This window comes from Magnolia sinica, chromosome 13 (genome assembly GCF_029962835.1).
Source record: "Magnolia sinica isolate HGM2019 chromosome 13, MsV1, whole genome shotgun sequence".
NCBI classification, from domain to species: Eukaryota; Viridiplantae; Streptophyta; class Magnoliopsida; order Magnoliales; family Magnoliaceae; genus Magnolia; species Magnolia sinica.
In genome coordinates, this window is record NC_080585.1 from 48311161 (window position 1) to 48336273 (window position 25113).

Genomic DNA, 25113 nt, shown 5'->3' on the forward strand with positions numbered 1-25113 from the left:
CATGTTGTGGCCCACGTAAGCTTCGGGTCGTCCTGATTTTTTGGAACCAATGAGAACAGAGGTGCACAGGATGGACGGAGTGGATGTGATGCATATATCCGTGGGTTCCACACACCCCAAAATCAAGGAAACGGATTGGGTACTCCCCCTTCCACTAGCCCGGTGGCTAGTGGTCAGTGCTCTACGGGCCTCACTATGAAGTATGTCTTTTATCCATGTTGTTCATCCATTTTTATAGATCATTTTAGGGCTTGATCCCAAAAATGAGAGGGATATAAATCTCAGGTGGCCCACACCACAGGAAAACAATAGTGATTGGATATCCACCATTAAAATCCTCCTATTGTATATTTGACATCCAATCTGTTGATTAGGTCATATAGACCTAGATGAGGGGATAAAACAAAGATCAGCTTAATCCAAAACTTTTATGGCCCCTAAAAAGCTTTTAATGGTTGACGTTCAATCAACACTGTTTCCTGTAATGTGGTCCACTTGAGATCGGGATATATTTCATTTTTGGGCTCATAGCATAAAATGATCTAGAAAAATAGATGGACGGCATGGATGAAACACATACATCATGGTGGGGCCCACGGAGCACCGACCAGTAGTCAATCCGTTCTGCCAAAAGGGTTTCAATGGTAGACATTCAATCCCCCAATGCTTTTTATAGTGTGGTCTAGTTGATTTTTGGATATGCCTTATTTTTCAGCTCAAGCCTTACCATGAGCTCATCAAGTGGACAGACGGTTTGGATGTAACTCATACCTCATGATGGGACCCACAAAACTAGGTAACGTTAACGCATGTCTGTGTTGTGCGCTAAACGGAAGCGGATTGCGTATTAAGTAACTTAGTACTGAGTTAACTTTGTGGGACCATCACGATTTATGTATTTTATCCACTCCACCCATCTAGTTTACTAGATAATTTTAGATCTTTAGATGAAAAATGAAGCACATCCAAAGTTCAAGTGGACCACACCACAAGAAGCAATATTAATTGTCTACCGTTGAAAATTTCTTTAGGAGGCACAGAAGTTTTGGAATAAGCTAATATTTGTTTTTTCCCTTCATCCATGTCTTTGTGATCTTATGAACAGGTTGGATGACAAATAGACATCACTGTGGGCCCTAAGAATGTTTCAGCGGTGGAAATCATTATTCCCACTCTTTCCTGTGGTATGGTCCACTAAAGCTTTGGATATGCTTCAATTTTGGGCTCTACCCCTCAAATGAGCTGGAAAAAAAGATGGCCGGCGTGGATAAGCCACATACATTCAAGATGGGCCCAACAGAGTTTGATCAGTACAATAAGGGACGCGGATTAGCTACTGACAAGTTGAGGAGCGAGACTACTACTGAAGTGACGTCACCAAGTTCTATGAACCCTACCATGATGTATGTTTTGTATCCATACCGTACATCCATTTGGAGAGATCATATCAAGGCATGAGCCAAAGAATGAGTCAATTCTAAAGGTCGAGTGGACCCCACCACAGAAAACGGCTGGGAGAGTAACGCCCACCGTTGAAAACTTCCTAAGGTCCACCATGATGTTTATTTGAGATCCAACCTGTTCATGTGTTAATGCACACATGAAAGAAGGGAAAACACAAATATCGACTTGATCGAAAACATTTGTGGCCCTTAGAAGTTTTTAATGGTAGATATCATTCTCCCCACTGTTTTCTATGGTGGGGTCCACTCAAGCTTTAGATCTAACTCATTCTTTGGCTCATGCCTTAATATGTTCTTTCCAAATGAATGGACGGTATGGATACAAAACATGAATCATGGTGGGGCCCGCGGAACTTGGTGACTTCACTTTCAATAGCTAATCTGCGTCCTACGATAAGAGTGTACGGTGTACTCCAGCTAATCCGCTTCCGTTCAAAAAGGCGTACACGATGCGCTGGGATGGTAGGTGGGGTCCACCTTGATGTTTCCGAGTAATCCACTTCGTTTTCTGATATCATTTTAGGACATGCGCCAGAAAATAATGTGTATCCACTAATTAAGTGGGCCATACGAGAGGGAAATTGGGGAAAGAGATTTCTATTGTTGAGACCTTCGTGGGCTACACCTTGATGTTTATATGCCATCTAACCTATTTATAAGGTCATTCCCACTAGGATGAAGTGAAAACATCGGACACTGAGCACGATGCAAAAATCTAGGCCATAAAAATGTTTCAGCGGTGGTGACTGAAACCTCATTGTTTCCTCTAGCGCGGCCCACTTGAGTTTTGGAGTCACCTTGTTTTCAGTCGCATGTCCTAAAATTATCTCAGAAAACGGATGGACAGAGTGGATTTCTCACAAACATCAACATGGACCCCACTTAGCATCCAGCGTTCGTCCTTAAATTAAAATCAGATGCCGATTTTGGGAAGTCCAAAGGGTTTGGGATTTCGAAACCCTAAATGCCCAAGCTCCCAAATCTCGGAACCCAAACCCCCAAATCTCAGAAATTTTCTAATTTTTGGGGGATATTTTCCTCGATTGGGTTAGTTCGAGATGAGATTCACTCACCTGCGACGATCTGATTTGAATGGCCCACCAAATGGAGCTTCCGATCACAGCCAACTCCTCAGGTACCAAATCCACCCTTTGAAAGCTTTTCTTCTCCCTTTTTTCCGATTTTTTTGAATCTTTACGCTGTGTCAAATCTCCCGATATGCCGGCCCTTTTATCGCCGAAATTGGTATGTGGCTACAGTAGCCTCGTGAATGGGTAGGTAGCTACAGCGTGATCAACAGAAAAATACTGACAAAAGTTAGAATATCATTGATATCACACAATATTTAGCAATGTCATGCGATATCTACTGATATTTATCAATATCTGGACGATACCAAGCATTCCCGCCGTTTTTTTTTTTTTCCAAGTCTCTCTAGATGGGTTTCGTATCGTTGGACTGCTATACCGATAATATTGGCCGATATTATCGGTATTGCGAACACTGGTTGGAGGTATTGATGGACATTTTGGTTTCGCATCTTTTTAAAGTCATTTTTCAACATAAGATTTGTAGTAGTAAGAGTTGCTACCTATTGTCATTTGGGCTTCTTTTCTTATTTATTTGTCTAGCAGTAAGGCTCTTCCTTATCCTTGGTTCTCTCACTATTTCTTAATGTTATATATGTCCTTGTTGTCAACTTTTGAGACAGTTGATCTTGTTAACTCTAAGATGGAACGGTGGATTGTGTTCATTCCAAAAATCTTGGTTTACAGATTACTACACATAAACTAAGTCAACTAATTACCTTCAATGGTTGAAAGTCATTGAGATATTTATTGGAGGAAAACAAAAGTTGGGGTATATAGATGCCAGTATCACATAACCTCAACTGTCTAATCCTTCATATGGAGACTGAAAATCAAATAACTTGCTTGTCATGTCTTGGCCTCTAAATTTGATGGAACTAGCAGTTATCAAAGGTCTTTTTTTTTTTTTTTTTTTGTTATCTATTGCTCGTGAGATCTAGCACACTACTATGAATTATATGTAGATCAGAATAATATGGCCCAGATTCATAATATTTATTAGGAGATTGGAAACTTAAGACGGAGAGTGATCAATGTTTAACTATTATGCCAAGATACGTGGTTTGTCGAAGGAATTATCCTCATTCTATATGATCTTCAGTTCATGTGTTCCATAGATGCAAAGGCATATAAAAAGAGCATTGATAAAAGAATTTTTGAGTCATTTGCAAGCCTTAATATAGAGTTCAAACCAGTTCGAATCTAGATTCTTGGTTCACCCTCTTTACTATTACTTAATAGCGCTAAGCACTATTGTTGCGTGATGAGAAGCATCATTCTGTTATGGGATCGACTATAGTTGAAAAAGTTGCTCTAGTGACGAGTTTTCCGAAACTTTGACAATGCAACGGTTGGTCTTGGTATAGAGTCAGGAAGAGGGGGATTTGATGGCGGCTATGGTCGTTGCATAGATCGATCGTGTACCCACTGTGGTAGACAGGGACACATTGTGGATTATTGTTGGGTTCTTCATGGTAAATCTCTGAGCTAAGTTGCTACTTTTGTAGCTTCAAATTGTAGAGATTCTCGGATTACTGCTGGGGACGTGGTTCCTTTTAACTTCACCTATGGTCCCATCAGCTGGTGATATTGTTCATCTCTCAAAATCTAAGGATGATGCTTTGATAAGATATGCCACTCAAAATAAAGGCCTCCTCATCCACTTCCTTGGTTTAGATAGATAATACATCCACTGCCCTTCAAGCTACTTCTGCGTCAAACCCTTGGGTCATTAATTTAAGGGCTATCAATCATATGATAGGTACATTTGGCTCTTTTTCTTCATTTATTCCTAATTCTAGTTTAGGGTGTGTGAAACTAGCATATGGTAAACTCCTATTTGAGGTAAGGGCATTGTCTTTGTTTCCCTGTCGTTTTTCCTTGTCATCTACCTTATTGGTGCCAATGTTGTTAAATCGCATGTTGATGCAGGACAATTAACCACTTGCTCTAAAAGCTCGAACTGTTAGAGTATGGCGAATTAATCCCTTTATCTCATAGCCCAGGCCCCACATCGCATGGGTTAAGACCTCGGCCGAACCCCCTTCGTGAGCCCCAAATCACATGGGCCGCTCACCCCAAGTGTGTCCCCGCATCCCACAGGCTACCCCACTCAAGCCTGGTGTGAAATGCGCATTAATCACCCCCGATGAGGAGTCTCGAACACGAGACCTCCTCCGTGGGCCGCACCCACCCTGAGTGTGCCCTTGTATCCCACAAGCGACCCCAATCGAGCCCGGTGTGAAAATGCCCCTCCATTACATGTGCGATTGTGTGCGACCACATATACATATGTGCATATGCAATTGCATAATTGCATATGTGACCACATGTTCTTTTATTTTTATTTTTTAGAAAAATGAAAAATTATGTGTTAATCTAATGCAACATCTTCAACTTTGGCCCATGTCAACTTTTCGCTAGCAAAGACTGGGTCCTCCCTCACTACGACCCACTCATTATCTACATCTAGATCATCTAAGCAAATAAGATAATAAAAACTAGGGCCCATAGACCAAAAATCAGCCCTATCCGTGATTCAAGTGGATCGTATGATTGGAAATAGTGTACAAAGAAACTCTCACCCTACAAACTATTTAGCTTTGTGTGGCTCACCTGAATCATGGATGGGCCTAATGTTTGGGCCCTGGGCTTAAATTTTTGTGGCATTTAGTGGTTGGAGTAGATTTCATAAAATCATCACGTGGCAACTATTTCCTTTGGTGTACCCACCTAAATCACAAGTTAACCTGATTTTTTTTGCCCTGGGCATAACATTGGATCACACATCTAATGGTTGGAGTGGATTTCACATATACATCACAGTCGACCCTGGAAAAAAAAAAAAAAAAAAACAAAGTTTTAGAGGGAATTCTATGAGACGACCACCCTTGGTTATTGGTAGGTCCACCTTAACGTATATGTAAGATCCACTCCAACCATTGTATGTGTAATCCCATGTTGGCCCAGGGCCAAAAACATTAGGCCGACATGTGATTCAGGTGGGCCACACCAAAGGAAACATTAGACATACACCCTTAATTTTTTTAATAGGGCCCACTAAAATGATTATATGAAATTCACTCCAAACATTAGATGCCACACCAAAATTTAGGCCTGGGGCCCAAACACCAGGTCCATCTGTGATTCAGGACTGTTTCCGTGTGGCCCACTGGAATCACGGATGGGGCTGATTTTTGGGCCCTGGGCCTATCACGGGCTGACACACCTTGTTGTTGGGGTGGATCTCACATAAACATCATGGTGGGCCCACCCCAGCCGTAGACCCCTTTGCTCACACAGTTTGACTCCAACTTTAAGAAATACAACGGAAGGTACTCCAATGATAATTACTTAAATTAATGTGTAGTTTAATGAAAACAATTTTGAGAAAGGTACTAGAATGTAAATACTACATTTAGTACGTGGATTTTTGTAAATTTCCCAAACAAAAAGGGACATTCGCAGACCATGATCCAACTCACACGGGAACAAAGTTTTTTTTTTTGTTTTGTTTAAAGGAACTTAAGCAGTTGATCTGATGGGATTAGTCGTTTTAGTATAGTGGAAGTTGCTTCCCTTGGACATGTGAAATATCTACTTGGCCTTTATCAGTTTACAAAACAATTTTATTACATGGTGAAAATACTTGCTTCATGATGTAGGACATGAAATTCAAGTATGATATGCGAGATTTCAGGCTTAAGATCACGTTAGTTCATAAACAATTATACAAATTTCATATCCCACATGAAAGTCCAAACATTCAATTAAGGGGAATCTATGCGGGTCCAGGCCTACACATGATAGGGCTGGATCAATAAAAATTATGAACCAAACGATACTCAAAGATAAGAAATAATCATCCACACATACATAGTAATTAGTCCATAATCCAAGGGATTCAAAAATTCCAATTCGGGGAACCCTAGGGTAAGAAAATGGGCATAAAATTGGAGATTTGAGTAATTTAGGGTTAGGTTTAGGGATTTTGGGTGAAAGCGGAGTGAAAGAGAGGAGAGAGACGAACCAGAGAAGTACCGCACGCGTGGACAACAATAATGGCCCATATGCACGTGCATGTGATCCCGACCGCATGTGTGTGGGGCTCACTATTCAGAAAAAGACCACCTTGGCCCTGGTCGGCCAAGGATGGATTCCAAAAGCCCCAAATCTCAGCTCGATCCGATCTACGGTTTGTGCGTGGTGCTCCGCCGAAGTTTCAACCCTCCTATAGGGCCAGATTCTGAAATTCTGCTGTGGGGAGGAGTTGCTACAATAAATGATTGATTCGAAGTGTAGATGATGGAGTGAGATGAGAAGAATGGATGGTAGAAGATGGGTAGTAGAGATGGCGATGGATGGGGTGAATCGGGAACCAAACGATACTCAAAGATAAGAAATAATCATCCACACATGTATAGTAATTAGTCCATAATCCAAGGGATTCAGAAATTCCAATTCAAGGAACCCTAGGGTAAGAAAATGGGCATAAAATTGGAGATTTGAGTAATTTAGGGTTAGGTTTAGGGATTTTGGGTGAAAGCGGAGTGAAAGAGAGGAGAGAGATGAACCAGAGAAGTACCGCAAGCGTGGATAACAATAATGGCCCAAATGCAGGTGCATGTGATCCCGGCCGCACGTGTGTGGGGCCCACTATTCAGAAAAAGGCTACCTTGGCCCTGGTCGGCCAGGGATGGACTCCAAAACCTCCAAATCTCAGCTCAATCCGATGTACGGTTTGTGTTTGGTGCTCCGCTGAAGTTTCAGCCCTCCTGTAGGGACAGATTCTGAATTTCTGCTGTGGGGAGGAGAATTGCTGCAATAGATGATTGATTCGAAGTGTAGATGATGGAGTGAGATGAGAAGAATGGATGGTAGAAGATGAGTAGTAGAGATGACGATGGATGGGGTGAATCGAGATAGATGTGGCTTCGCACCACAGTAGTTAACCCTTCGATGAAGGGAGGGCTTCGCACCTCAGAGAGTAGGAAAACGCATAATTTTTATTAATCTTCAATGAATCAAAAGAACTATAAGGGGTGCCTATTTATAGGGAAAACCCTATACCTGAAAACTCGCGCCATGTGCGCAACCTGTTACTTGGCGATGAAATAAACTAAAATAAAAACCAAACAAAGAAATCTAAAGCGTTCATGATGTTCTGAATAATAACAATAAGCAAAACGTAAAATATGAAATCAATCCGACTAGCAGGCCATGATCATGAGATCCCATGATGGGCTTTTCTTGATTATCAGGCCCACTCTTTTGAACCAAAACTCCGTCTTCTAGCATGGGGGTCCTCCCTGGACGTTGTCATCGATTCAGATCGATGGTAGGGCCCTCCTTCGTGCGTACGTGCGTAGGGGGCGGCATGTGTGCGCGTGATGTCCCCATCACTTCATTTAAAACCCAGGTCTCACCTAGATTTATCGATTTGCAAAGTCATGCCCAGGCCTAACACTATAAGTTTGCCATTAGTCTTATGGTGTTGGACAGCTCATTAGCCATGGCTTTGATGTTATTCCTTATATTTTTCTACACTTTGTGCTTCACTGTTTGCATAGCAACTGCGCTGCCATGACCCTATTACTCTGTTGCCTTTGGGGCTTGTGTGTTAATGGTTGGGTTTCATCATGGGTTGGGACCATGCTGGCATGTGAGCATCCAGTTCCAAAAGCTTAGTTAAAAGAGGAAAAAAGTCGATGTCTGGTGGGTGTCCAATCTTAAAGCTTCTGTGAAGGCTAAGATGATGTTGTTTATGATATTTTCCTACAATTTCAGACAGATATGCAGATGTCAGAAAACCCTTTCCATTGTTACTGCAGAAACGGAATGAGAAGAAGGCAGAAAGCGAGAGGAGGTATTATGAGCAGAAAGGATTTGTTTCCGGTGACTGACTTTTGGAGACTTTCAGGCAACACTTTCTTCTCAGGCATAGAGATAGAGATTCTTTTTAGTCCTTTCTGCAGAAATGGCCCTTAATACTTCACACCATTGCATAGTGGAACCCGAGCTTGGCTGTGACCCATTATCTCCGTTCTCGGTCGCTTCTCAAGCTCTGAGCTAATTCCTTAGCCTGACATCCTTTATTTGGGTATTGGAACCTGTTGAATGTTTATCACTCCTCTGCCTTAATCCGTAAACAGAGCTATTCTTTCTTTGTTTTTTTTTTTTTCTTTTCTTTTCTTTTTTCGTTTTTCTTTCATATGTTGTTTGTATACTGTAGTTTGCAGCGTTACCCTTTGGATGAGGTATGATACTTAAACGGAGCCTGTTTTGATATTGACTCCGATTTTTGGAGATGAGTTGATAAAGAGCCATTGGCTGAATACCCGTAGCTTTTTAACTTTTTTGTTTTCAGCATATGGGCGTGTAACTGAAGGTTATGTAGCATTAACATGAATTGATGGTGGAGGATTTGTGAAAAGAGGTTTGCTCGAATACATCCAGACATATTGCAATATGACATATCGGAAGTTTAGCCGTTTAGTTTGAGTCATATTCCAATGATCCAAACTGATTATATTTATATGCAAACTGGACTGACCCAACCCAAGTTGGGTTCAGGTCAGGTCAAGTTGTCAAGATCCTGAGGTTCGGTTCGGATTAAAACCTGCTAACCCAATCTGAATTTAGGTTGGGTTCAGGTTGGGCAAATTTGGGTTGGGTTAGATCAGGTTTGGTAATAATCACATGTATTTGGGTCGGCTTGGGTCAAGTATAGACAATCTCGGATTGAAATTTGAGTCGGGTCAAGTTGTAGGTTGTATCCTCTTGAGGTTGAGTTGGGGCCACGGCTAGAGTCCTGGCACATGGCATTGTAATGTCTGGATGCATCTGAGCAAACCTCTTACGAAAATACACAACTTCAGAAATTGGTATTCCAGCCCTGCATTAGCATAATCATCCAGATAGTGCTTCAGTAGACCAGATTGGGCTTGGGTCCTCCTGTACCCTTGTCTTGACCTGCCTAAGTTTGTGTTGCCATTTTTAAGGGCCCAGATCTGATCGCATTCAGGTATTCATTGGTCTTATGCCCTTACATGTTGGGTCTGGAATTGGGGTCGTCTATCCAATTGGAGGAATTGCTTAACCAATAAAAACCTCCCCAGAGATTTGCTTGTCGCCCAAACCATTCAGCAGACCTGGACAGGATGGACACCAAAAGTCAGGCCATTTGAGAACTCATGTGGGGCCACATGGTGTGAATTTAGAGGTTTTAAGCATGATTTGACATTGTTCCCTATGTTGTGCCCCACCGGAGTCTTGGATTGGCTACACTTTTGGGCTCTACAATGGGTGGACAGGGTGGATCAGATTCACATATCATGCGAGTCCCACAACCCCACAACCAGCAGTCGTGGTGGTACCTGTATGATGTGAATGCATCGCTACATGCACAATGGATGTGTCAGCTGCATCTTGCTGGGTCCCACAAACAATGAGGGTTTAATGCGTAGCAATCCACTCAAAACTTTACATGTGATGTGGCAGGCTGGATTTTGGGCTCTTGGCACATCTGATGGATGGGGTGGATGTCAGGCATTGCATCATGGATCCCATAGAGCTTGACGTGAGCTCCACATAAGAATTTGTATGTACACATGGTAATGATGAGGTAGTAAGGCCAACGGGAGATGGGATTACAGGATTTGCATAAGGTGGATATGCACATTGACAAAACGTTATGCATGTTTTTTTGGGTTATTCAAACACAACTCCCAACAGAATCCCTCGTATTTGAAAAACCAGCAAACTTGGTCCTTTCTATGCCATCGTTTTGCTTCCTAAATTGTCCATCTGTTTGAAGAATTTTCAGATAAGCCTGTTCAGGTTTTTGGGTCATTGATCACAGTTCACCCATGAAGGGGTGAGTCTCAAAATAGCATGTTCTGGACTGCTGAGCCGTTGGCCCTACTTGTAGAAATCGATCATCGGTCAGGATCTTGTGATTCCTCATGGAAAAGGAGATGAATTATCAAAATTAGGGGGAGAAAAATCATCTCCTTTAAGATGTACTACGAAAATTCAAAAGCAGAAATTTAACTGGCAACGAATTAGACAAGTGAAAAGCTAACTTTACAACCCAAAGCTTCTAGCAATTGGGGCATCCTAAAGTGAAAGCAGATCGAAGTTGGCAATAGACAGTTTTAGGGAAAGCCCTAGCCCAAAGCATTTATGCAAATGGCCAGGACTTTTAAGCCCAAACCTAACCAGTGACCTATCATCCACTTAAAACTCATTGAACCCAGGGCTCAACTGACAATCCTAACTAGGAGATATTTCTGAAGCATGGTCCCAGTCCTTCCCTTGCTGGTGGACTCAACAGAACAATGGCTTGGATTCTTAAACCATGAACTCCACCTGTTCAAAATGAGAAACATGCTAGCAGTCATCTCCATGTCCTTTAATAAAGCGTGAAATAGTTCCTATTTAGTTTATTGGCTGATGCACATTGATGGGCCATAGGACAGTAGTGATTTATCTCACAATTGCCAATCAAAGAGACTGCTAAAACAAGAATCAGACAATAGACTACATTCAATTGGCGAGTCCGTTGTTCTCAGGATTGCCTAATAGGTAACTTCAACCTTCAATCATTCCCAGAATGTAGCCCGCAGGGTGAAGGGGTTGGGATCCGAATCAGATGGGTAACATCCAACTAACTTTTGGGATCCGAATCAGAGGGGTTATATGCAACTAACTTTGGTGCCATTCAGAAACAAGGAAAAGAAAACCTAGGATGATCTGGCAGTAGGAGAGATAATACGCAGGCAGTTGGAAGTTGCTTAGAAATTACATACATGGCATACTCGTCATTCAATTTTAACGGTCCAGATTATGGGTCCCAGTTTAGATGTATCATTATCCAAAGGGTTGGCTCATTAAAGGGTTTATATATATATATATATATATATATATATATATATATATATATATATATATATATATATATATATCCAATGGTCCTATTTCAACTAATAATGGGTTCAACAATTTGGCTTAGAAATTACATACATGGCATACTCGTCATTCAATTTTAACGGTCCAGATTATGGGTCCCAGTTTAGATGTATCATTATCCAAAGGGTTGGCTCATTAAAGGGTTTATATATATATATGGCATATCAACCTCTCTCAGCATAGTCTAATGTTCTAAAGATAGCATGCCGTGACAAGGGAAACCCTTTCAAATAACATTTTTCACATGCTACAACCAACCATTTTGGTGATAGAAAGAGAGAACATATAGAGTGGGAGAGGATGTGATAGGAGAACTGGATTCAAAGGCAACAAGCTTATTGCCTTCTTTGTTTGGCTCGTTTCCAAGTCTGCTTACCTTTGATCTTCCACTTTGCAACCCCAACAGATTGATGCTGTTCTTCAATGTCTCGAACCTTGCGTTTCCTGAACATTTGGGAGCAAACTCGATTACCACCAGATCATGAAAAATAAATGAATAAATAAATAAATTTAATGGCCCATGAGATTGTGATTCGATATCGGTTTAGTAATAGAACCAGTAAAAGCTACTAGAAAGCACTGCCAAGAACTACCCCACGTGCCTAAACCTAGAAGGTATGGATATCCAGACCATTCATCAGGGTGGGCTTGTGGTGTATCTCCCTAGCCCTAAAAACAGGCTGGTACACTTGGCTTGGGCTACTTGTTTATGGAAAAATGGCCAGCTAAAAAGGTACACCAATCTCCACATCCAGCATGATGCATGGCCCACCTGGTGAGTGAACTGGCCTGATTTACATGCCACTGCTATGGCAAGTTGGAGTGCTCGTGTGTGGCAAATTGCAGATGGGTGCTTTGAAGTTGCATTTCACAGAAATGGAATGCTTTCTGCAACTGCGCATCTACGTGTGCCAAGCCCAATCGCACCACACAGGCTGACATGACACATGGAACACATGCGAGATCAGGTCCAGCCATCGAGCATACATGGCTGCTTCACACATCAACTGGACCACACTTGCAGGAGAATGGCCAGTAAGGAGAAATGGATAGCCAATTGCCCACAGTCAACATATATGTGTGGACCATCCTGATTTACGATGCATTCACCATGGGGCCCACCCAAGGAAAGTCCCAGATCTTTTTTACGTGTGCCATATCAGCATGTTTCAGGCACTTTCGTGATTGACACATCCAAGATGCCATGGCCGCAAGTGGCATTCCTCTTCCACATAAAGATCAAAATGTTGCACCTGTAGTCTCCAAGGGAACGATCAGAGAGCAGTTCGTCGGCCAGTGTTGGCTTCCTCTCCTTCTTAGTAAGCCTGCCTGAGAAGAAATCTGATGCAGATTCGATAACTGTGCCCACCTGAATGAACATTATTAACCCATTAATTTTGGCCAATTTTTTTTCCATCGCAGTAGTACAAAGACATGCAAACTAACCTGGAAATACTTAGGAAGTGTATTGGAATCACCCTTTTTGTAATGCCTCTTTGGATCAATAACACTTCTCATCTGCAGCAAAACTTACAAACCATCAAGACCTTACACAAGTAAATGCAGACAAACAAACAAATGCGTATTTGTGCAACAAAAAATCGCAGTTAATCATCATCCTCGTTATCATCATAGCCTTGTCCCGGCTATTTGGTTGGCTTCATAGATCTTTTTCCAACCAATTATCCCTATATATAAGTGACCTTGGTTTCAGATCTTATTAATGGCTCTCCCCATGGGTGTTTTTTCCCAGGTGTAAGGGGGTATTATAAAACAGGATCCATTGCCCCTTTTGTTGTTCTTTTTGTTAGCTGAAGCCTTGTCGAGAACATACAGAATGCAGTGCAAACAGTTCTTACTAATGGGCAGTTTAATATCTGATACATGGTAATTTTAAGATTTGGGGGGGGGGGGGGGGGGGGCGAGGAATCTGATACATGATATTAATTCCTTTTGAGGGCCCATCACAATATCTTGCTATTGTGGTCCTTGTGTGCCGCCCTTGTGTTGCAAACTGCACGGACATAGCGGACCCCTACCTAAAAAAAAGGCCTTATGAATGGGATGAGGATCAGAAATGGGAGGTTAATGTCTCACATGTTCAATATGCTGATGATATTCTTCTATTTGGGGACGGGTCACGGAGTGAGATTCGAATTTTCAGAGATACTGCCATGTTTTGAAATTGTCACGAGTCTCCCTCCAAAAGCAGTGTGATCGGGATAAATACGGAAATCCAATCTCATTCAATCTTTGGCGCCGAAGATTCAGTGAAGGGTGGACATCCTTCTGATCAAGCTTATTAGGGTCCTTGGTTTTGCTTGCCACCCAGGGCTGGGAATGTGGGATGCCCTTCTCAAGAAATTTTCTAGATGGCTTGCTTCCTATATGGGTAAGCTGTTACCCTTGGGTGGGAAGATCACATTGATTAAATCAGTCCTTGACTAATTATTAAATGATCTCGGTCCTCCAACTTCCGGTCATAGCTGTGGCCATGATCGAAGCGTTAAGAAATTCTTGTGGAGAGCTAGTAAAGAGGTCCACAGATTTCACCTGCTGGATCGGGAGGAGGTTTTTAAGCACATTAGGGCTGGGGGTTTGGGCATTCTTAATATCAGAGGCTCATTAGATGGGCAGTCCTGATTGACATACCACCTTGCCACATGCACTGCAAAGGCTCTACGGCATAATTTCCAGATAATTTCAGCAATTTGAAAAAGCTGTGCAATTTTTTACCCCTAGCTACAGGTACTGTGCTCACATATATAATTGAGAGGGTAATAGTTAAGTGATGATCAGTTCCACCCAAGGTATTCCATAACAGTAACGGTGACCGTAACGGCTACTGTCATTACCATTATGATACCAGCCACAACAGCCATAACAGCTTCTTCTTCTTCTTTTTAACAAACCTATTTCATTACGGGACAATTCCAAGTCGATTTTTCTGTGAAAGCTGTTTTGACCCCGTAATGCGTAATGGTTACCATCTGCCATTATGTAACCGTTCTGGAATACCTTGCTTCCACCTTGGATGGCCACCACTATTCATTATAAAGCATAATATTAATGTTTTTTTTTCCCTTTTTGAAAGGTTGCAAAACTTTAATAAGAGAACACAACTTACTAAAAACTAGGATGAGAAAAGAAAATTATGGCCCAAACAAGGAAACAAGATTACAAGCATCTACGACATTGGAACCGGAAACCCATCTAACCACTTGAAGCTTGATCTTTCTTACAACCTTTGCCACTGAACCGCTCCTGTTTCGGGAACAATGACTATTTTGTTCCCCCAAATGGCCCAAAGAGCAGCCATCAAGATAAGCTGCCAAACCACTTTTCCTTCCTTCCAATTCTACCATCATGCCATGCTGAGTTTCGATAGACCCCGACAGTACCCAAGGCAATGTTGAATAGGGCAACGACGCTCTCCTACACCTTCTAGCAAAAGAGCAGTAGAGAAATTGGTGAACGATCGATTCAGCATCATTTATACACATCACACAGATGTTGGGAAGAAACATGGACCTTCTTATAAGGATATCAACGGCAAGCACCCTCTTTCTACCCACCAAACAAGAAAACACTACTACCCTGGGAGGGGCGCCATAGATCAAAAAGAAGTAATTATGTATCCTCTTCTCCTCCGACATGGCTTCTGAAGCAGCTTGTCGAATGAACAAACTGAGAACCGACCCAACTTTTGAGCATGCCACACCAACGTGTCCCTATCACCCCAGTTGGGATTACAACATGGGAGGTAGTCCAGGAGTCTTATAAAGTTGTCCACTTCCTCATAGAAGAGATCCCTACTGTATAGGAGAGACCAAACCACAACATCTCCACTCAAGGAAAAAAAAAAAGCTATTGTCATATTCCTTTCTGGAGAAAGGCGAGCTGACCTCAGGAACTCCACCTAAAGCGGTCTTCCTCCGCACCATGCATCCTCCCAAAAGCGAATGCACGTACCATCACCAAGGGAAAACAACACACACTCTTTAAACCTACGAACCACCAAGAAGACTGCTTTCCACAAGCCTGACACCTTATAATGAGAAGAATCCTTGACCCTCCATCCCCCATCTTGAGTCCCATGCTAGCAATTACTTCCCTCCACGTTCTCCCTTCGGCTAACCTCCACAATCATTTCCCTAGCAACACCAAATTCATAGTATCCAAAACCTGTATTCCTACTCCCCCCTTGTCAATAGGCTTACAAACCTCTTCCCATTTTAGACGATGAAATTTCTATTTTTCCTCTACCCTGCTCCATAAGAAATCGTGCCTTGATTTTTCCAACCTATCCAGGACAGATTGTGGGCATGTAAAGAGAGACATGAAGTAGAGGGGAATGTTCGAAAAGGCCGCTTTGATTAATGTCAACTCACCACCCAAAGAAAGATGTTGCCTTTTTCCATCTTGAAAGCTTTCCTTTCAACTTGTTCTATCCAATAGGATTTTAGTGTGTGTGTGTGTGGGCGGGGGGGGGGCGGGCGCTGGGGGGGTGGAACAGATAGAAATTTCTAACCAATAAGAGGAGGCGTGGCGTGGCATGGCATGGAGAAAAACAAGGAAAGAGAAAGGTGGAGAGAGTGCTTGCATGTGTCTCCTCTTATCCCCTCATAGTGGTCCCGAGTCACAATAACCGGTAATTTCTAAAAATTCTAGCAATATGGTCAATGTCCGTGGGCATATAAAACCGTCAAATCATAGTTCTCTACATAAGGATCAATCTAGAACAAGTTTGAGCGCAAACGGACACCTGAATTGGGTCCAAACATTTCGATCTCACCATGTTGCCTACAATGCGTATTGAATGGTGGATCATTTTGAGGATTGTGAGTTGATCCATACCTTTGTTTCCTTTGAACATGTTTGGTATTTGTTAATGTGTCTAGTGACATGATTTAATCCAATTTGTGGCTTTGATTAAGTGTTGATTGTTGAGAGCCATGTTTTTACACTTTCCATGTGGGGTATATTTGGCGGCGGTCTTTTTGCCGTCCTCGGGTTTTTGTGTAGGATATTCATGTTAAATCTCTTGGGCACATCATGTACATCATATTGGAAGGCCTGGATTCAATGTGGTCATGATCAGATGTGTGGATCTAAGAGATGCTTTTATAACCACATATTTTGGAACATGGACATGATGCATGCATCAAGTGCGCATATTGGGCTCTTTGGAAAGCTTGCTGAGAGGAATTGAATGGACAGCTTGAATCACGCAATCAATGGGCCACATGGGGCCCTCGTCCATGTCAGCCCCCTATGGGGTTTTGTCTGTACGGATGTTTGAATGGGATGAGGGGAGATGTGCACAAGCACTCTCTCCTTGTTTTTCTCCATGCCATGTCACACCTCCTATCCTATTGCTTAGAAATTTCCTATTGTTTTTTTTTCTACAGTCCTATTGACTAGAAGATCATTCTTTAAAGAATTTGGGTTTTAGAAGGTTATAAAAATCAGAAATTTCTAAAAGCATTATGGGCCCACATCTCTACGTGATCCATACCGTCTATTGTGTATATACGATTGATACCGTTCAAATCAATTCAGCAGCACGCTGATTGGAGCATGCGACCACTAGGGGCATGGCCCACCGTTTCATGATGAAAATTGAACCCCACGCCCATTGGACCAGTCTACAGTCCTATTGACTAGAAGATCATACTTTAAAGAATTTGGGTTTTAGAAGGTTATAAAAATCAGAAATTTCTAAAAGCATAATGGGCCCACATCTCTACATGATCCATACCGTCTATTGTGTATATACGATTGATACTGTTCAAATCAATTCAGCAGCACGCTGATTGGAGCATGTGACCAGTGTTCAAAATATCGATACTATCGGCCGATATATCGGCCGATATTATCGGTATCGCACCAGTGCGAGACGGAACTCCACCGATAACATCTGGAAGATACGAAAAATCCAAAACTTCAGATATCGTCGATATCGTGCGATATATCGTCGACATCATGCGATACATCGTCGATATCACCGATATCACCAATACAACCCACCCCGATGCCGTGGGTTGTGGAAAATCAAAAAATTTTGAATTAGAAAAGAGAGAGAAAGAGAGAGAGAGAGAGTACCTCGTTGCGTGAAGGAGAGGGAGAGCGCTCGTGACAGAGAGGTAAAATGAAGAACATGGGGCGGGAGGGGTGAAAATGGGGATCGGTGCGGGTGTGGTTTACTGAGCATGCTCCTATCGTACTCAGTAAATTCAGTTGGGGCCCACCTTTAATGTATGTGGTCTATCCACACCATCCATCTGTTTTCCCATCTAAATTAATGGGTTGATCCCAAAAATTAGAACGGGAAGTGGATCATACCACAGGAAACAGTGGTGACACTGATTTCCACCGTTGAAACCTTTCTGGCCCCTGTAGTGATGTTTATCAGTCATCGAAACCGTTAATAAGATCATATGGACGTGGATTAAAGGAAAATGTGAATTTAATAAGATCATATGGGCCCTGCAGTGATGTTCATTAGTCATCTAAATTTAATACTTTTGTGGCCAAAAATGGTATTTCAACGGTGGATGTTCAATTCAACTGTTTTGTAAGGTGTGGCCCATTTAAACATTGTATATGGTTTATTTTGGGCTAAAGCCCTGAAATTATCTATTAAAATGTATGGACGAAGCAGATAAAATACATAAATCGTGGTGGACCTCACATGAGTTTACACAGTACGCTAAGCGTACTGAGTTACTTAATGTACAATCATATAAAGTGGTGTCCATGTTCTGTGGGTCCTACGGTAATGTGTGTGTCGTATCTACACCGTTCATTAATTTGGAAATAATTTTTTAGGGCATGACACAAACAATGATGTAGATATAAATCTTTAGTGGACCCCGCCACAGAAAAAAGCGGAGAGAGTGACGCCCACCATTGAAACTCGTAGCATTCTTGAGGTCCCATCATAATGTTTATTTGTGATCTAATCTGTTCATAAGTCCAGAAAGATATGGAATAATGGAAAACACAAATATCATCTTAATCATCCATCTCTTGTGGCCCTCAAGAAATTTTTAATGGTGAACGTCACTCTCTCCACTGTTTTCTGTGGTGGGGTCCACTCGAGCTCTGGATCTGACTCATTTTTTGGCTCACCCCTAAAATGATCTGTTCAAATGGATGGATGGTGTGGATAGAAAAAAATACATCGTGGTGGGACCCACGTAACTTGGTGACGTGACTTCAGTAATCCGCGCTAGAAGCGGATTGCGTACTGAGTAACTCAGTACCCTTAGGGTACTGAGTAAACTGTGTGGGGTCCGCTGTTATTTATTTATTTTATCCACTCCGTTAATCTATGCTAAAAGATAATTTTAGGGCTTTACCTAAAAACGAAGCAAATTAAAATCTCAAGTAGACCACACCACAGGAAACAATTTGATTGAACCTCTACCATTAAAAAAATTTTGGAGGCCAAAGAAGTTTTGGATCAAGCTGAAGTTTGTGGTTTCTCTTCATCCATGTCTTTGTGATCTTACGAACAGGTTGGATGACAAATAAAAATTACTTTAGACACTAGGAAGGTTTCAACGGTGGAAATCATTATTCCACACTGTTTCCTATGTAATGGTCCACTTGAGCTTTGTATTTACTTCAATTTTGGGATCAACCCCTAAAATTATCTGTAAAAATGGATGGACGGTGTGGATAAACCACATAAATTCATAGTAGGCCCAACTGAGTTTACTCAGTACGATAAAAGCATACTGAGTAACTCAGTACGCAATCCAATTACCGTACGGAGTAACTCACTACGCTTAGTGTGCTGAGTAAACTCTGTATGGTCCACCATGATTTATGTATTTTATCTGCTCCGTCCATCTATTTTAATAGATAATTCTAGGGCTTCAACCCAAAAATGAAACATATACAATGTTCAAATGGACCACACCATAGGAAACAGTTGAATTGAACGTCTACCGTTGAAAATTTCTTGGGGGCCACATAAATTTTAGATCAAGTTTATATTTAAATTTTCCCTTCATCCATGTCTGTAAGATCTTATCAATAGGTTGGATGACAAATAAACATCATTGTTGGGCCTAACAAGGTTTCAACGATGGATATCATTATCCCTGTTGTTTCCTCTGGTATGGTCCACTTGATCTTTGGATATGATTCAATTTTTGGCTCAACCCCTTAAATTAGATGGAAAAACGAATGGATGGTGTGGATAGATCACATACATTCAAGGTGGGCCCAACCCACAAAACTGCCCGTTTGGGGCTAGAGACGGGCAGGGGTAGGACGCAATCCGCGTCCGTGACGTGCAAAGACGAGCACTGATGCTCCTCGAGCTCCAGTTGCACGAACGGTTCAAAGGAGATCAAAGTTACATGGGCCCAAAGTGATGTATTTATTATATCTACACCGTTCATCTATTTTTAGAGATCATATTAGATCATATTAGAGCAATATCTACACCGTTCAATTTAAAAATAGTTGCGTTAGTTCAGTTAAACATCGCATAACTTAGGAACCTATACAAAGGAAATTCATTATGTGCATCTTTTTTTTGAGATATTATGATTTAAAAGTGTGTATTAAGGCCCTTTTTAACAATCCTCAAAGTTTCATTAAAAAATTCAACCATTTTCCCAATGTTTCCCCATGTTTCCCAAAAAGTGCGATAAACTATGCGATACAAACGATATATCCCGTGAGATAACCGATACGTATCTGTATCCCAAGGGTGCGATACATTGTGCGATACCGATATTTCGAACACTGCATGTGACCACTGGGGGCATGGCCCACCGTTTCATGATGAGAATTGAACTCCACGCCCGTTGGACCACTGGATCAACTTGTGGGGCCCACGTTTTGGGCAATATATGGACTGGCATTTAGAACATTTCAGGCCAGCACTTCGTCACCAATTTTTGGCCACTTTAGGGCTCTCCTTTGATACTTGAACCGTTTATCTTGAAATGCTCAACAAGGCCTTCGAAACAAGTGGTCGCTCACCCAAAACAGAGATGAGCACTAAGATCTTAGTTGTACAAGATGGTGCGTCGTTGCACATGCAGCCCACAGTTTCAAAATTGACGAAAACAACTTGCGACCCACTCTTGGGCTATTTACAGGAGTCCTTTGGGAGATTTGATCCAATAGTATTGTGGTGCTCGTCAATAGCTTCGAAACAAGTGGTCATTCACCCCGATCGGACTTCAGACTGCAAAGTTATTAGACAGACAAGATCGGTTCTCCGATAATCAAACAATGGCGTCTATTGAGTGGACCATATCTCATGTTCTTGAGATCGGATTGAGATGAAATTTGATCTGAGGGATGTTGTTGACTTGCTCTTCAAGATGGATAGATCAGATTGGACAGTCACTGTTCAGATATGCCCAGAAAATTCCTGGACCGTCCGTTAGTTTTATCTTAACCTACAACGGACCATTTAGATCAGATCTGATTGAGCTGAAGATTGCTCCCTAGCCCAATTGGCACGTCTTGGAAGCATTCATCAGCTCGAATTGATCAAAGGAACGCTCAATCATGGAGTCAAACCATCCCATTAACTTTGCATGGAGAGATCCGGACTGTCGGATATTTGACTTTTTTTTTTGTTTTGAACATATCTATGTAATTCTTTCCCTGCCCACGAACCAAGTGAATACCTTGGCTATCAACAACCTTTAGAGAAGGGCCCTTGTTCTCCCCAATGTTTACTTGTTGTGCATGGAAAATGAGGAGACGATAGATCATCTCTTTCTTCATTGTTCCTTTGTTGCAAAGGTGTGGCATTATTTCCTGTCCACCTCCAACATGGATTAGGTAATGCCAAAGACAGTGGAAGATTTGCTCTGGGCTTTGGCACGGGGGCAAGGAATAGGGAAGGATGGCAAGGTTGCATGGAGGCTTACCATCCTGGCGGTTTTTTGGGCTATCTGGGGAGCGAGAAATGGGAGATGTTTTCGTAATGCATGTACATCTTGAGAAAATATCATCGGGTGAGGGGTATGGTGTGCGAGTGGGCTTTGTATGTAAAGGGGGCATCGTCAAGCCATTCTCCCTAGTTCTTTTTCTTTCTTTCTTTCTTTTTTTTGGTGTGTTTTGGTGTTGTTATGCTCGCTGCACGCGAGCATTGATAAAATTTCGTTACTTTCGAAAAAAAAAAAAGATCTTTACAATTAGTCCAACACGCATGGCATATGTGGGGTCTACCCAACCTCAGTGGATGGTGGCGCCACATGTGTGACCTATGATGGTCATGTGGGGTCCTCATTATGGTGAGTCTGACCATGCGATGATATAAACCCACTTGATTGGTTAGATTTTCATTTGATCGTACAATTACAAGCTTGGCCATGTTGGGTGAATCAATGGAATGATGATCTAACCCTAGACACTGCGTGGTATGGTCACTGAATTGTGTTTCTTGACGAACCTTGCATAATGAGTAGCAAGTGTGCAATCGTATTTAATTGGACCCTATCTCACCCATTGGTGACCCGTTTGAGCTCAAATTCCATGAGGAAGTGTTATTCCACATGAGGAAGCTATTAGATTGTTAGGATCTGACCTTTCATGATTAGATCTATCCAGGGCAGGTTCTAGACCGTTGGATCCTTTATAGATGGATCTCGCCTATTTGAGATTGGATCAGGCTGAAACTTGACAGGTAGCTCGTGCTCAATGTATTAATCACATCGTCCAAATTAAGCAATGGAAGGCCCAATCACGTACCTTTTCTATATCATGTTTGTTGGTTCGCGGGTCATGAAGACCTTGGCACGATAATCCCACGTATGTTGATGTAAGTTGTGCCTTGAGGCCTCACAAATGTTGAAAGCGCCTTAGTCGCATACCTACATGTATGGTGCAATGCATGAGGGAGGACAAGATAGTCCAGACGCCTTGTGGTTCATGCATATGATTATGCTACATGCAAATTTGTGATGTGAGATGCATTTGAGTTGAGTTTCATGTACGGTGTTAAATTGGCACTCACAACCCTAGTGCATGCTCTACATGAAAGGTCAGCCTGCGGATGGATGTTACGAGGCTTGGTTATATTACCCTTGGCTGCTTCGTGCAGTGGGAAATGTTAGTCATACTGGGGACATGACAGGATGTGCTCCATGTCTGTGTGCTTAAAATATTACATTTCCTAGCACAAGATGAAAGAACACCAAGTTTTAATCTAATTTTTTTTTTAATCTAAGGTTTATGGCCATACGATCATGTCAAAACTAAAAACGATTTCTACGATCATCACCTCTGAGAAGTTGACTGGGAAGAATTTCATCAATTGGTCCCAGAAGCTCAAACTAGTACTCACTCTTAATTGAGTCCTATATGTCATTCAGGAGCCTTCATTGCCTAAACCCAACCCTGCCTTCGATGATGAGTCCCTGACTGTCTCTTCCAAATTCACCAAGTGGGAAGGAAACAATGAGGTAGCCAAAGTGTTCATATTGCCTTCCATATCTGATATGCTCTGCAACCAGATGCAGAACATGATAAAGGTTAGGGAGATACATGTGCCTGAAGGGTAGGTTTGGTGCCTGGGTGAATGCTCCAGTCCAAACCCTCAAAAGACAATTATACTCCTTGAGACTCGAGGAAGGCGCCTCGGTTAATGAGCATGTCATGAAAATGATCGAACTAGCCAATGAACTGCAGCTAATTGGACATGACATGGAGGATGAGACCATCATAAATGGCATCCCCATGTCATTGACACCTATATAGGATAGGTTCATTGACAACTATAACATGATGAAGCTCAAATATGATGAGGAGAAGCCCCACATGCAATTGATCTTCTATGAGGTTAACAATCTAAGACGTCACAAGGGGCATGTGGTGCAGTTGGCAAAAGGTACCTCTGATGGCAAGTCCAATTCTCAAAAGCACAAGAGGGATGATGAAAAAAAGGATAAGGACGACAACCTAAAGGGGAGAGGCAATTCTGGAAGCAAGAAAGGCAAATGGAATGGTAACGGCAAGAACAAGAAGGGATGCTAGCACCATGGAAAGCCAGGACACTTTAAGGCCTAGTGTTGCGCCTACCAAAGGCAACTTGCTTGGGAAGCCAATGCAAAAATGGTTCTCTCCTCTCACCTTCCATGGATCCCAAGGAATGATACTTAACATATCATCTGACAGATTGCTAACCTGATTGTGTAGAAGGTTAGAAGGGACGGGATGGAAGTGAAGTAGAGGATGTGTGTGCATTAGCTATGAGCTGAGGAGCATCGTAGGGCGATGCGAATAGGAGTAGAGTAGCGTTTAAGGACTCATTTTTTGTCTTCAACACTAGTGATTTATTTTGATTGATTTGACCCATTTTTTGGATCTTTTATTGTTATCTGTTCTTTATGAAACGGTTATTTGATGATTATTCATCTGCTTTATCTGATTCCTCCTCACTAACTCTACTATGTGATTATCTATAGCTTTTGTAATTCATGTGGAACATGTTATGTGATTGACGGTCATTGTCTACACTATTGGTATCCTGTGTTAGGGAAAGTGGCACTCAATTCCATCCAAGAACCTAAGAGAGATACCGTGCAAGAGTCAAAAGAACTCCACTAAGGGCATAAAAGTAGATATTAATACTATGGCCTCATTAAGATGTCTGATTAGTTGGAATTCAGGACAAGCATAGGGCAGGCCATTGCCACCCCTAGTCCAAAATCGGGCTGAGGGGGTCGCTTGGCCCATTGCCACCCCTACTTAACAGATAACAGTGATGCTTACTCTCCTTGTGGAGTGTGAGGAAAAGGGGTGTCATTGTGGGCGGGGTAGATGATACGGTAAAGCTAGTAAAACAGGAATATGGTAGAGTCAATTCACTTGTATTACAAGTGACAAGTTAATGAATCAATTGGATCATTGGTCCTTCCATCTAGTTGGCCCTATTTTGGATAGATAGTGTTTCCAAATACACAAATATCCAATTATGAATTACCCTATCCATTTGAAAGATGGCCTTCAAAGTGACAGTTTTGGGAAGAAAATAGTTAATGGACAAACATTCAAGGGAAATTAAGAGAAATGTGATGGACAGGATCGTCTAATTGGTGCGACTTTTGAAACATGAGCCATCCAAGTAGAGCTCACTAGCATGTATCGTGGAGCGAGTAGCTCTACCATATTCCAGTTCTATTGGCTCTACCAAACATCATCCTCATGGGTGGAGGCTTTTTGTTGGGTGGTTATAGCCAACAAAGTACTCACAATGGACAATTTACAAACATGCAAGCATATCATGCCGAGTCTTTACCATGTAAAACAAACAAACACACACACTCACACATAAATGTAGAGGGAGAGAGAGAGAGAGAGAGAGAGAGAGAGAGAGAGATCTGTGCTATATGTGAGGAAACCCGGTACATCTCTTTGTCCACTACAAGGTTGTGAGGAAAATATGGAGTCATTTCATTAAGATCTTTGGAAAATGGGTGTTCTAATAATTGTTTAAGAAGATTTTCAAGGATTGGGGCAGGTCCAATGCACGGGGTACGTGGAAAGAAAGGAACAAAAGAATTTTCGATAATCAGGAAGTCCTGGTTGGAATTCTTATTGATAACATT

The 25113-nt window shown here is 41.9% G+C and overlaps 2 protein-coding genes across 3 annotated transcripts in view; one reads left to right on the top strand and one right to left on the bottom strand.

Annotated features, from left to right (window-relative positions):
- Positions 1–8886, top strand: part of LOC131223738 (ethanolamine-phosphate cytidylyltransferase) — a 99862-nt gene extending 90976 nt beyond the window's left edge. The window contains exon 9 of one of the 2 annotated variants that reach the window (XM_058219234.1): positions 8339–8886. In XM_058219234.1, coding sequence (XP_058075217.1) covers positions 8339–8539 — 201 coding nt within the window. In that variant the 3' untranslated portion in view covers positions 8540–8886. The remainder of the gene's footprint in view (positions 1–8338) is intronic. The other variant, XM_058219235.1, reaches the window with a different exon arrangement.
- A 2778-nt stretch (positions 8887–11664) lies between these two features.
- Positions 11665–25113, bottom strand: part of LOC131223739 (rRNA-processing protein fcf2-like) — a 36524-nt gene continuing 23075 nt past the window's right edge. The window contains exons 4-6 of the mRNA XM_058219236.1: positions 12968–13039; positions 12775–12890; positions 11665–11965 (exon numbers count right to left, since the gene is read on the bottom strand). Of these exons, the coding sequence (XP_058075219.1) occupies positions 11857–11965; positions 12775–12890; positions 12968–13039 (297 nt within the window). The 3' untranslated portion in view covers positions 11665–11856. The remainder of the gene's footprint in view (positions 11966–12774; positions 12891–12967; positions 13040–25113) is intronic.